The sequence below is a fragment of the Gracilinanus agilis genome, chromosome 3 (genome assembly GCF_016433145.1).
Source record: "Gracilinanus agilis isolate LMUSP501 chromosome 3, AgileGrace, whole genome shotgun sequence".
In the NCBI taxonomy this organism is placed as follows: Eukaryota; Metazoa; Chordata; class Mammalia; order Didelphimorphia; family Didelphidae; genus Gracilinanus; species Gracilinanus agilis.
The window spans coordinates 371,562,397-371,576,537 of record NC_058132.1 but is presented as its reverse complement, the minus strand read 5'-3'; the positions used below and the strand labels follow the sequence as shown (position 1 = coordinate 371,576,537).

Genomic DNA, 14,141 nt, shown 5'->3' with positions numbered 1-14,141 from the left:
GAAAGAAAGAAAGAAGAAAAGAAAGAAAGAAAGAAAGAAAGAAAGAAAGAAAGAAAGAAAGAAAGAAAGAAAGAAAGAAAGAAAGACTAAATTAAATGGAGTTTTTTTAAACCTTGTTTGAAAAAAACTAAATGGAGAATTGGACATAAATGAAACAAGTGAACAAAAAGGAAAAAAATTAGTAAGTTAATTAGCTATCTGTGGGAAGAACACTTAAGCACATTTACCAAGTGGAACAGTCTTCAATAAAGGCTTCTTTTAACTGCTAGGCAAAGGGAGTGACAAGGAACTGTGGTGATCATGCAGCCTGGACCAGCCACCTTCTGCCCTTGTCAAAGTCATCACATGTTGGACTAAGCTGCCAACAGAGGGTCTGGATGGCAAGTCCATAAGAGTCTGGCACTCCAAAACATTCAAAAAATTAATATGTGACTATGTATACACTTATGTAAAGACAGAAGTGATGCCAAGAGGAAGAGTGGCCCAATCCAGTGAGTGATTCAGCAGATGTTATTATCTGTTATGTAGAGAATATATGCTGAGGATACAAAGACTTGAACCCACTGAGACCTGAGCCTCCAAAAGCTTACAATCTAATTGTTAATTACTAATCTAATTTATAATCTAATGGAAGCATGGATAGAGAAGGAGCCTGGGGATTCTGATATTTATACAAATAAGGATTATAGAGCCAGACCATGATAAAGACAAAAGAGAGATCCAGGCAAATAAATACTCTGAAAAAATGTGAAAAGTAAGAGATTCACTTTCTCAGGGAAAACAAAGGAAGGCTTCATGAAGGAGTTAACATGTGAAGTAGTCTTAAAAAAAAAAAAAGAAAAAATTCCAAAAGGAAGTGATGTGAAAGGAATAACAAAATCTCAGAATAAAAGGGACCTCAGAGTCCAAAAATCCCTAACCTTTTAGTCACAGAGTCCCAGGAGATAATTTTTGTAAAGCACTTAGCACAGTGCTTGGCATATAGTAAGCACTTAATAAATGCTTGCTCTCTTTCCTCCCCCCCACTTTCATGGACCCCTTTAAAAATCTGGTGAAACCTATGGACCTCCTCTCTGAATAATGTCTTTAAATACATAAAATAAAATGCATAGGATTACAAATGAAAGTGATTATTGAAAATAGAGATATCAGTTTTGCAACACAGAACTACATCTAGGAGCAGCAGGTCTAATAACTATAATAATTTTTAGCTAGTAATGTGTGTAGATGACATTTCAAGATATCTGCAACAACTATATTATGATTTGTTAATATATTATCATTTATATATAATATATAATTTATAATTTATATTGATATATAATAATTATGTTGACAAAGCCATGAAGACTAGTAATACTACTGTGGTTTGTTGCCTACATTCATTTGTTCTTTCCTCTTTTTTTAAAGCTTTACCTTCTGTCTTAGAATCAATACTGTGTATTGGTTCTGTGTAATTAGGATTTTGCTCACCAGGGACTTTTTTTCCCAGCTTCCCATGTTCCTTCTCACATGAAGTGCTAACATAGAGAAAATGTAAGTTTTGTGTAGCTCCACTCTTTCTCTCTCTCCACCTGGAAACATGGTTGTGGCAGTGGGGTGAATGCCAGGCAAGAGAATTTTACTCAGGCTTTTACTTTTGTTCTTTTTATTTCTTCTACTTCAAGTGATTATGAATAAACTTTATAAAATATAATACTTGGAGTTATTGGATATTAATTTAAATTTTACAGTTCCAAGGCAGAAGAGTGGTAAGGGCTAAGCAATGTGGGTTAAGTGACTTGCCCAAGGGCATACAGCTAGGAAGTCTCTGGGACCAGATTTGAGTCCAGCACCTGTCTCTAGACCTGACTCTATCCTTTCAGCAGCCTAAACGCCCCCAAGCCTAGAGATTAGTGAAAATAAAAATGCTATTTTTTTCCCCATCCAAGTGCATGAAATTTCTGAAATCAAGGAGTCTGTAGATTCGAAGGGAGGAGCCTCTTGATCAAGCCCAAACCTGTTCTTGAATAAATCCTTTCTATACTGTTCTCAGCAAGGGCCATCCAACCTCCCACTGAAGTCCTCTGGCCAGAGGGAACTCATTCCCTCCCATGGTAAACCGTTTTCCTTTGGAGCCCCTCTAAACTTAAGGAAGTGTTTGCTCATGTCATGTATTTCTTACAGCTCACTCCTCCTCCTCTGAAGCTTCTAGTTCTTCTTTCTGAAGCTTAGTAAAACAAATCTAACCTCCTACCCATGATGGTTCTTCAAATACTTGGAAGACTGAGGCTCTACTCTCTACCTCCCAGACTCCCAGCCTCACTACTCTTCTTTTTGGTAGGCTAAACTTTCCCAGATATTTTCCCAGAATATTATATGACATGATCTTAAAGCTCCTCACCGTCTTGTTTGGTCTTCTCACGTGGATGTCTACATTTTGTCAGTGTTCTCCTTAAAACATGGCATCTAAAATTGCCTGCAGTTGTAGTCCAGCCAGAACATAGCACAGGAAGATTCCTTCATTCTGGGTTCTGGGATTCACTTAAATGGCATGTGTTAGAATCAGTTTGACCTTGCAGTCTGTTTAAACCCACCCCCACCCCCCACCCAGATCTTTTTCATGCAAACTAGTCTAGCCAACAATTTCCATGCCTTCATTTGTTCTAGACCACATGGATGGCTTTCCCAAATACAGACAAAATGAAATGGAGAATAGCTAATAATCCCAGTTTGAAATATAGAGTTCAGAAAAATGTCATGAAATAAAATTGAAAAAGTAGGTTGGAGCCAGTTTGGAGAGCCTGAAATGTCAAGCTAAAGAACTTATATGTTATCCTGTGATCAAGAAGGAGCCATTGAAGGTTTTTGAGCAACAGAATGACATAGGCATTAGAAAGATCCATTTGGGGACTAAAGGATGGATTGAAGAGTCAAGGAGGTCAGTGATCAGAAGGGTTTATCTAAGACAGGCTTACTTAAACTTATGATGGGGAAGACTATCCACCTCCAGAGAAAGAACTGTTGGAGTCATCTTTTTTTAAAAACCCTTACCTTCTGTCTTAGAATCTTTACTGTGTATTGGTAAGGGCTAGGCAATGGGGGTTAAGTGACTTGCCCAGGGTCACACAGCTAGGAAGTGTCTGAGGCCAGGTTTGAACCTAGGACCTCCCATCTCTAGTCGTGGCTCTCAATCCATTGAGCCACCCAGCTGCCCCCTGGAGTCATCTTTCACATCACTGTGTCTTTGATTTTATTTGGGGATTTGGGTTATGTATGTTTGCTCATACAACAATGACCAATATGGATGTGTGTTTTGCATGACAATAAAAATAAAATAAAAAGAAAGAAATGCTTATTTAAGGGAGATGAGTTTGGGGTGAGACTTCAACAAAAAGTGTTCCCAAATAAAATTTATAAGATCAGAGAATTTACTTGTCTATAGACTTACATTTCTGCGTTAACCTAAGCCTGAATTTAAAAGAAAATACATTCAACTTTTCTCTCTTACACACGTGTGTACTTTGAAACAGCCCCAGGAGAGCCCTTCTCCTCCCCAAAATAGGTCCAACCTTCAGGTGTAGTCCTTCCCTAAAAATCATTGCAGCCTTAAAAATTCTACTGGTGTTTTTCAGTCTAATACATGAGCTGCTCCACCTGCTGTCATTAGAATTCATTTCAACTTTTCATTGCTAATAAGGAAAAAAATAATAATATTCTATCACCATTTTTAGCTGTTTTGAAACATTTGGTAGAGAAAAAAATTAATTCCAGATTTAAAATCTGGCTGAGAAAAGACCTTTCTCTCAAACTGATTTGAACACTAAATGTGTATAAATGCCTTTTGAGGAGAGAATAACACAGTCCTGCCACACCAGGTTTACCAGTTCTCCGTGTTTTCATGTATTTCTATAATCCTACAATCTCCTTCAAGGTTAGATTTGACAGGTGATTTGAAACAGGGGTTGGTTCCTGCCTGGGCACACTAAGTTCTATTCATAAGGACTCCTGGTGAGTAACCCTCAATTTTGCCATAATACCTGTCCCTACTCAGAGCCATGTGCTGGGCATTCATGTCCTTGAAAGGATATTCTTCACCAGCTTTGCCAGTTGGAAAGCACCCTAAGTAACCAGCCAGAATTACCAAATACAGTAGAATCCATTATTCTGGCTCATTAGACATGGCTCATTAGTCTACAGATTCAACTATAGCAAATTGCCTGAAATAAAACCGTAATGCACAATAAAATACTTATCTACAGAAGATGCTCAGGATGTCCACCAGAGCTGGCTTCAAGCAGTTAAACGTTGCCCCCGAAGGCAGAACTTTAGGCTTGATAGAAATGGAAAAACTCCAAAACTGAAGCAGAGCCCAAAATGGAATATGCTGTCTTGGGAGATTGTGGATTTCCCCTCTTGAGCATGTAAATAAAGGATGGATGATCCCTGGTGGATAGGTTAAAGAGAGCATCTCCTCAGGAACCTCGTAGGTCCCCCCGATTCTGCTATATCAGAGAATATGGATGTTAATGGTCCCCAACAGTGGCAGCCCTCAATTTTATTATCTTCCCTACAAAATGATAGATTTATTTTTTTTTAACCCTTACCTTCCGTCTTGGAGTCAATACTGTGTATTGGCTCCAAGGCAGAAGAGTGGTAAGGGCTAGGCAGTATGACTTGCCTAGGGTCACTTGCTGAGAAGTGTCTGAGGTCAGATTTGAACCTAGGACCCTCCTGCCTCTAGGCCTGGCTCTCAATCCACTGAGCTATCCAGCTGCCCCCCCAAAATGATAGATTTAAAGAAAACCTAAAACCTCAAGCCTTTATCTGAATTATAGACAGGGGTGTTTTGGAGATGATTATTAAATTTCCAGTCTGAGTATATTTACACCTTGGAAATCAGCAAACTACAAATTGGGATTTGATTTATTGTCAGGTTTGGTTGTCTAGACTTAAGAAAACAATGAAGAAAATTTTAATAATAATGCAAATTAAACTTAAAAGAGGGGCAATTAGGTGGCACAGTGGATAAAATATAGGGTCTGTAATCAGGAAGACATGAGTTCAAAGCTGGCCTCACATCCTAACTAGCTATATAACCCTGGGCAAGCCATTTAAGCCTGTTGGCTTCAATTTCCTCATTTATCAAATGATCTAGAAAAGGAGATGGCAAACAATGGCAGGATTTTTACCAAGAAAATTCCAGATGGAGTCACAGAGAGTCAGACACACCAGAAACAATAGCAACACACACTTAAAATGTCCCACCTACAGTTTTGTTTTCTAGGAGAACCCACTGTTAAATATTTATCAGTACACCAGTGTGGGGCAGCTAAGTGGCTCAGTGGATAGTGTCAGGCCTAGAGATAAGAGATCCTGGGTTCAAATGTGGCCTCAGACACTTCCCAGCTGCGTGACCCTGGGCAAGTCACTTAACCCCCATTACCTAGTCTTCTTCCTTGGAACCAATACACAGTATTTATTCTAAGGTAGAAGGTAAGGGTTTAAAAAAAGGTAAGGTTTAAAAAAAAAAATCAGAGCACCACTGCCCTGATAAAGGAATTGCCTTCCTCTTCCACTCATTGTTTGTTTTCCCACTAGATCGATGACAGCATTCAAAGGAGACTGCAAAGTGCTGAAGTTATTTGCGAAGCACATAAAGGTGAGGAAGGATGGGGGTGTACAGTCTGACCATGGTAGTTGATGTGGAGAAATTCCTCCCTAACCACGTGGGTGGGCACAGACAGAGCTCTTCATTCTCCTTCCCCCTTATCTCATTAATAGGTCTTCTCCTTATAACCCTTCCCTTATTCAGGAAGCCACTGGGTCAGTCAGTCGGTCAATAAATATTTATTAAGCACAGACTCCTGTGTGCCAGGCACTGTGCCAAGTGATGAAATATAAAGAAAACAAAAAGTAAAATAAAAATAAAAAACAATCCCTGCTCTCAGGGACTCTCAGGCTAATGGGGGAGCAGCATGCCAAGAGCCAGGTACAGAAAAGCTACATGCAGGTTAAATAGGAAATCATCAACAGAGGGAAGGCACTAGAATTAAGGAGGAGCAGGAAGGGCCAGGATGGGGAGAACATTCTAGGGGTGAGGAACAGCCTATGAAGATGCACCGAGTTAGGAGATGAAGTGACTTCTCATTCAAGGAACAACAAGGAGGTCAGTGTCAATGGATCAGAGTGAGATTGTGCAGTAAATAAAATGCTGAGATTTTAGCCAGGAAGACCTGAGTTTGGATTCTTCCTCCGGTAATTTACTAGATATATTGGACTGGGCAAGTCAATTAACATCTTGGCGTCAGCTTCCTCACCTGTAAAATGGAGATAACAAAAGCACCTACCTCTGAGGGGTTTTTGTGAGGCTCAAATGATATAATACAGGTATCCCTTCCATATTGTAGAGTTAAAGGTACAGCAACCCCATGATCTGGAAAATCCATGTAAAATTTTTTGGCCCTCTCATCATAGCAGAGAAGTCGTCTGAGTTTTTTTTTTTTTTTTCACTTTCTTTTATGGGGTATTTAAAATTGTAAAATTTGGGTTAAGTATTTGGTCCTAGCCAATTTATGTATTTCTGAGTTTCTGAACTTTTTCTGTGTCATCTGTTGACCTTCATGTGTCATCTGTGGCTTCTGCAAAATTCCCACAAGATTCCCATTTAACTTTCTTATGCAGTATTTCAAAACCTCAGTGGGGAAAAGTTGCAATGTGGAAAAGATACCTGTATGTGTAGAGCACTTCCCAAACCTTAAAGTACTATTTTAATGGGAGTTATTGTTATATTACTATTAAATATTGAGCTGCTTTTAATCACTTTTGCCAGAGCTCCATGCCCACATGCCTGTTTTCATGAGATCATATTCTAGAGGTCACCCTATGTTACAAGAGAAGTTAATTCTGCCAATGATGCCTTTTTTCCACCTTTTATCTTTTTTTATTTTTTTAACCTTACCATCTCTTAGAATCTATACTAAGTACGGGTTCCAAGGCAAAAGAGCAGTAAGGGCTAGGCAATGAGAATTAAGTGACTTGCCCAGGATCACACAACTAGGAAATGTATGAGGTCATATTTGAACCCAGGACCTTCCCATCTCTAGGCATAGAGACATTAATTGACTTCCCGGGGAGGGGGGTCCAGGTGCATAAAACCCCATTCAGTGAATATCAGGAAGATAATTGGCTTGCCCAAGGTTCCTCAGCTAGGTCATGGTGGAAATGACACTCAGAACCACTTTTTCTGAGCCACCCTTTATCTTTAAAAAAAACTTCTCGAAACTTGCCTATTGTGAAAGTACTTCCTTTTTGATGCCTCTTTTCTATCTTGGAGCAGATTCAGGAGCAGGTAAAATTGTTGGAGAAAAGTGTGGTACATCTGGGTGTGGGAACACCTGGAAGGATCAAAGCACTCATTCAACAAGGTAGGAACCCTAAGGGATCAGGGGTTAGCTATCTGTTGACTAAGTGGAATTTGTGAGAAAAATGTGAATATCTTATTGTCATACTACCACTGATTGGTTGCTCCCCTGAAGGGGGCTGAAGGATTAAACCTATTGGACAGAAATATAGTTTCTGGGGCTCTCTGTAGACCAAAAGTGTCCTTGTCCAAAGAGAAGTCAATCAGCCTTTATTGAGCATAATTACTCCTTTGCTTACACCTTCAAATACCCAAGGAAATTTAAAACCAAGTCCCTGCCCTCAAGAAATGTGTGTTATAACATTTGTACAACCCAGCGGGATTGCTTGTCAGCTCTGGGAGAAGGGAGGGAAGAGAGAAGGGAGAGAAAAATGAAACATGTAACCATGGAAAAATATTCTAAAAAAAATAAATTAATTAAATTTAAAAATTAAATTAAATTAAAAAGAAAGAAAATGAATTTATGTTATAGTCACAGACAAAATACTTAGGCATAAAAAAAGATAAGCTCCAGGGGAGAAAATTCTAAGTCTACTTGGAATGTTCTTGGGGTGTTCAGAAATGTTAGAGATCAGTTGGCTAGAGTAATCTAAGGAGGCTTCACAGTGGAGATGTCACAGGAGCTGGAACCTTGAAATATGGGTAGCATTCAGAGGGGTGGAAGGAAGAAGGAGAATATTCCAAGTCACAATGTGAAGCAAAAGCACTGAGTTGGGAGATACCTGTGGCATGTTGAGGAGTAATGAATATATCAGATTGGCAAAAATAAAGACTTGGTGTAGAAGTATAGTGAGAAATAAGTGGACAAAAAGTACCTCAAAGACCATTGGAGTTAACAGAGACCTATTCAAGGTTTTTAAGCAGGGATGGGACTTGATGAAAGTCTTGGAATGCAATTAGGGTTTTCTCTCTTTATGCAAGATAAAAGGTTGTATGAGACAGAGGCCTGCCCAGAAGTCAGAGGAAACCTTTTTCATTCCTTCTTAGAAACTAGTGAGCACTGATGTCTTCTGTAAAAATAATAAATAACAACACATCCATGTGGTGTTTTAAGGTTTACAAAAAGAGGAAAAGAAGGCTTAGAAACATTAATTGACTTCCCCAGGGGGCCCCCAGGTGTATAAAACCCCATTCAGTGAGTATCATGAAGATAATTGGCTTGCCCAAGGTTCCTCAGCTAGGTCATGGTGGAAATGACACTCAGAACCACTTTTTCTGAGCCGCCCTTTATCTTTAAAAGAAACTTCTCGAAACTTTCCTATTGTGAAATTACTTCCTATTTGATGCCTCTTTTCTATCTACATGAGAGTTTTTTCCCCACTATCCCATCTGCTTGGAAGGACTGGGAGATTGACTAAAAGAGTAGGAGGGGGGCTTCAGATTTCATTTCTAGGGGGAGCCAGCCTAACATAATGGAAGGAGCACTAAAGGCAAGAAACCACTCTGCCATTTACCATGATGGGACTCTTGGAAATGTCAGCCTCTCTGAGCCTCAATTTCTTCACCAGTAAAATTGGGGAAAGAGTGAGTGTATTAGACTAAGTGACCATCTCTAAAGATAATTCCATTTTCTACCACTTGGATGGGGAAACTGAAGTACAGAATGGTTAAGTGACTTACTGATGTTCAGGTTTGTTTGTTTTTTTTAATTCTGAACAGACCTCATCCTCCATGATTTCCCTTTCTACCCTGACAACTATATTGGATGCTGAAGATTCAGTTACCCATGAATCTGATTCTCCTCTCCAGGGTCCCACAGATGAGTCCTACATATCTCCCCCGAAGGGCCACTAACCCCAAACCACAGGATGCATCTTACTTAGTTGTTGCCAGTGATGAAAATTGAGCCACTGTGGTTTTATGTAATGGCGACTTGGGATGGATTTCCTGCCAGGACATGAGCATCTGATGAGCTTAACAACAGTAGTTTCTCTGCCTTTGTGTTTTCCTTCAGAGTCAGGGGCAGGCTCAAATCTGAAGAATGGTTGAATTTGTTTTCCACCAGGCCAGGGTAGCACTTAATGTCCTGAGATTAGTTGCCTGGGGAGGGGAGAGCAATGACTATAAAAGCAACCATGTTGATAAGCTCATGCCATGTGGTCTTCACTAGAGCAAATCTCTCTGTGCCTTTCAGATGTCCTTAATTTGAACTCCTTAAAGTATCTGGTTTTTGATTGGAACTGGAGAGATCAGAAGTTGAGGAGACTGATGGACATTCCCGAGGTACCATGTAACCAGCAATTGTTTTTAATCACATTTTCTTTCAATTTGAACTTGAGTTCAAACATGGTAATAAAGCCCTTGACTTTGGGAGCCAGCACATTCTGGCTCTCAAATTGGTTTCTGGCATTTGACTCTGAGGTATCTTACTGTGGAGAACTTAACCCTTCTCATGACATCTGCTTCCCTCTTCTCAAGCATTCTTGAGCCTCTATTCTGTGTTATTTCGACTCTCAAGTTTAACTTTTAAGAGTCAGAAAATCCCCAATGACCCAACACATGGTTTATGCTTAACAAGCCTTCCACCTGTCAACTGCACCCCTTTTCTGTGAGTCCTTTTTCCTCCTGTCCTTTTAATACTTTTCATTTTATTTGGAAAGGTTTTTTTGCTTTTTTGCTTTTTCTTTTATATTAGATTAGCAACATACTGACACATTTTTTGTCTTTGCAGGGGGGAAAACATTGGCTGTAGGCAGGTAGGAAAGTGGATAGAATGTTAGACTTGGAATCTGGACAACCTGAGTTCTGATCCTGCCCCAGCCACATATCAGCTACGTGACCTTGAACAAGTCACTTAACATCCTGATTGAAATTAGGCAGTTTTCTGTCAAACATCTATCATCTAAGTCAGTGGTTCCCAAACTTTTTTGGCCTACCACCCCCTTTCCAGAAAAAGCATTACTTAGCCCCCTGGAAATTATGAAACTATTTATTGAACTCAGAATAGAATGTAATACAAAAAAAAAGTGTGGCCATCACCACCTCCTGGATCGCTGCAGCACCCACCAGGGGGCGGTAGCACCCACTTTGGGAATCACTAGCTAAATTATCTATCTATCTATCTGTCCATCTATCTGTTTGTCTGTGTGTCTCTGTCTATCTATCTGGCTGGCTGTCTATCTGGCTGCCTGTCTCTCTGGCTGCCTGTCTGTCTGTATCTATCATCTATCTATCTGCCTATCTCTGTGTCTATCTGTCTTCTGTCTGTCAATCTGCCTGTCTATCTATCTGTCTGTCTGTATCTATCATCTATCTATCTCTGTCTCTGTGTCTATCTGTGTGTCTGTGTATCTATCTATCTATGTCTGCATGTCTATGTCTATCTATCATCTGTCTGTCTGTCTATCTATTTATGTGTCTGTGTATCTTTCTGTCTAAGTCTATCATCTATCTATATCCATGTCTGTCTATCTGCCTGTCTATCTATCTGTGTGTCATCTGTATCTATCATCTATCTATCTCTGTCTCTGTGACTATCTCTCTGTGTCTGTGTATCTAAGTCTATCATCTGTCTATGTCTGTGTGTCTGTCTGTGTCTATCATCTGTCTGTCTTCCTGTCTGTCTATCCAGGTATCTGTGTGTCTGTGTCTGTCTGTCTAAGTCTGTCTATCATCTATCTCTGTCTCTGTGTCTATCATCTATCTGTCTGTCTGCCTATCTCCCTGTCTATCCAGCTATCTGTCTGTCTGTCTGCCTATCTATCTAGCTATCTGTCTGTCTGCCTGTCTACCAATCACCCAAACAGGGATGATAACTAGCACCTACATCACAGGGTTGTGGCAAGGCTTAAATGAGTTAATATCTGTAAAGTGCTCTGCCTAATTTAAAGCAGTTACATAAATGCTAGCTATTATTATTACCAGGTGTCTTAGAAGAATCCATATCTAAGTGTCATAGGAAAGTTTAAAAAAAAAAAAATTGGAACTAGTGGTTCAGACTTACTGAATATTTCCAAGGAGCTGATGAACACTAAGGATAAAGGCTGCCCCTCTGCGTGGCACATTATACTTACAAAAGCACGTTCTGCGCCTTCATCCTCAGTTACAGCCTTCTGAGGGCTTGTGGGTGACCGGGGGGAGGCCACAGAGCCCCCGTGTCTCAGTTTCCTTTGCTGTAAAACAAGGCGGTGGGGCTAGCATTTAATATTAAACGATTTGCCCAGATTTACACCACATGTAGCCACCTCCGAGGCCAGTATTCCCTCCATTACGGCACACGGCCTTTCTTTGGCGTATGAAGGTCTTGTCTAGAACCTCGTGGCCGTCGTTCTGAGGCTCCCTGATGATGGTTCGGTACTCTCTCTAGAGCAGTGATTCCCAAAGTGGGCGCCACCGCCCCCGGTGGGTACTGCAACAATCCACGGGAGTGGTGATAGCCACAGGTGCATTTATCTTTCCTATTAATTACTATTAAAATTTTTTTTAATTAATTTCCAGAGACACTAAGTAATATTTTTTTCTGGAAAGGGGGTGGTAGGCCAAAAAAGTTTGGGAATCACTGCTCTAGAGATTCAAAAGTTAGAGAGTTGGAGTGGAAATCCACTCAGCCCAGGCTGCATGCAGCAAGGTGCCCATTTACAACCAGAAACTGTAACAGCCATCTCGGAAGGGAGCTGGAAATAACTGTAATCCTTGAAGAATTTGTTTACTCTCTAAACCAACGTCTCTAGAATGATATAAGCCAAATAGAATGGACTTATCAGTCTAAAATGATACGTTTGATTGAACAAGTTGAACCTGAGTGATTAGCTGATTTGTTGACTCATTTCAGTTGTGTCTGATTCTTTGTGACCGCATTTGGGGTTTTTTTCTGGCAGAGATATTAGAGTTGTTTACCATATCATTTTCCAGCTCATTTTGCTGAAGGGAACAAGGTTAAGTGACTTGCCCAGGGTCACAAAGCTAGGAAGTGTCTGAGATTGCATTTGAATTCAAGAAGAGTTTTCCTGACTCCTGGCCTAGCACTCTCTTTGCTGCACCATCTAGCAGTTAAGCTACTTTAAAAAAAAAAAAAAAAAAAAACCTTACCTTCAGTCTTAGATTTGATACTATGTATTGGTTCCAAGGCAGAAGAGCAGTAAAGTCTAGGCAATTGGGGTCAAGTGACTTACCCAGGGTCACACAGCTAGGAAGTACGTAAGGCCAGATTTAAACCTAGGACCTCACTGACTCCAGAGCTGGTTCTCTATCCACTGAACCGCCTAGTTGCCCCTTCCAATTTATTTTTAATTTTGCTTACTTAAAAATATTATTTAGTAAAGACATTCCACTCCTCTGTCCCCTCCAACTCCTATCCCACCCCCAATTGACAATTGTGTGTAATTTATTGTCTTAGTTGCCTAAGTACCAAAAAGTTAGCATTGATTTTGCCCTGGTTATACAGCCACTAGGGTGGGTCAGAGCCAGAATTAGAGTCCTGATCTTGGCTTCAAGGTCAGTCCTCTAGCCATAACAGCACACTGACACCAATGATTTGATTATAAACAGGGTAGCTGTATTTTTGCCTTGTGATTAGTTATTTAATATTGTCTTATCATTGGTCATTAGCAATATCAGGAGCAGCTAGGTGACATGGTGGATGGAGCACTGGATGTGGAGTCAGGAAGACTCATCTTCCTGAGTTCAAATCTGTCCTCAGACACTAGCTGTGTGACCCTGGGCAAGTCACTTAATCCTGTTTGCCTCAGATTCCTCATCAATAAAATGAACTAGAAAAGGAAATATCAAACTTCTCCAGTATCTTTGCCCAAATGGGGTCACAAAAAGTCAGGCACAACTAAAAAGACTGAACAACAAAATTAGCAATATCAGTAAAGATAGTTAAAAAAAAAATAATGCTACATCAGAATATTAATTCATTTGTAACAATGAACCCAAGGCTGTAAAGAGTCCAGAAGGCAGATCTTGGAAATCCATTCAGATGGAATATTTTAAAACAGATACAAACAAGAGTCCATTTTATGGAACTGATGCTTTCTGCAGGACCTTTTCATTTACTTACGTAAACATTTCACCTCCGGATCAGATGTGGGTTTGGACTTGATCCCGTTCTGGCTGCGTCTCTAATAACAGCTGAGTAAATAGCAAGAGTCAAGAGCATTGAATTAATTCAACAAAATGTCTCCTTCACATTGAGAACTTTTCCCTTTTTTGCCATTGTTGTTCATTTGTTTTTCTCTTATTTAGATAAGAAAAGAAGTCCTTGAACTGCTGGAAATGAGACTAATAAGCCTGTGTAAAGCCGACTCTTTGAAGCTGGGACTTTTTTAATTTCCAAATTCTAATGAAGATTCAAGTTTTAACATAAGGATAGATTTTGCATGTATTTAATGTGGCCATACACTGCCAAATGAATCACGCCCGATGGATTTTGTCTTTTGGGATGCTTTAGCAGCCCTAAATCTTATTGCCTTTTTTTGCCAGCTTTCTTCTCTTTATAATAAAATAGAAGTTTGTTTCAATTTTGACTAGATTCATGGAGACTTACATGCATTCTGGTATCATTCTAGAATAGTATTTTTGTTATTTGGTGGAAATTGCAAGTTTATTAGATATTTTTCACACTCATAAAAGACAACATAATAATAGCCTTATAATGGGGGGGAGAGAAACATGGAGGGAGATTAGCCTGTAAAATTCTATATTTGAATTTTGGCTTTTGTTGTTGTTGTTGTTTTTTTAATTAGCCTGAGCCCTGGTAAAGTTCGGGAGTCCTGGGTGTTACAATTCCAAGGTAACA

At 39.8% G+C, this 14,141-nt stretch overlaps 1 protein-coding gene across 1 annotated transcript in view; it reads left to right on the top strand.

Moving 5' to 3' along the window:
* The window catches only part of CMSS1 (cms1 ribosomal small subunit homolog), a 425,421-nt gene extending 411,602 nt beyond the window's left edge, over positions 1-13,819 (top strand). Inside the window, exons 8-11 of the mRNA XM_044669203.1 lie at positions 5,581-5,641; positions 7,319-7,406; positions 9,537-9,625; positions 13,589-13,819. Coding sequence (XP_044525138.1) covers positions 5,581-5,641; positions 7,319-7,406; positions 9,537-9,625; positions 13,589-13,672 — 322 coding nt within the window. The 3' untranslated portion in view covers positions 13,673-13,819. The remainder of the gene's footprint in view (positions 1-5,580; positions 5,642-7,318; positions 7,407-9,536; positions 9,626-13,588) is intronic.
* The last annotated feature ends 322 nt before the right edge of the window (positions 13,820-14,141 follow it).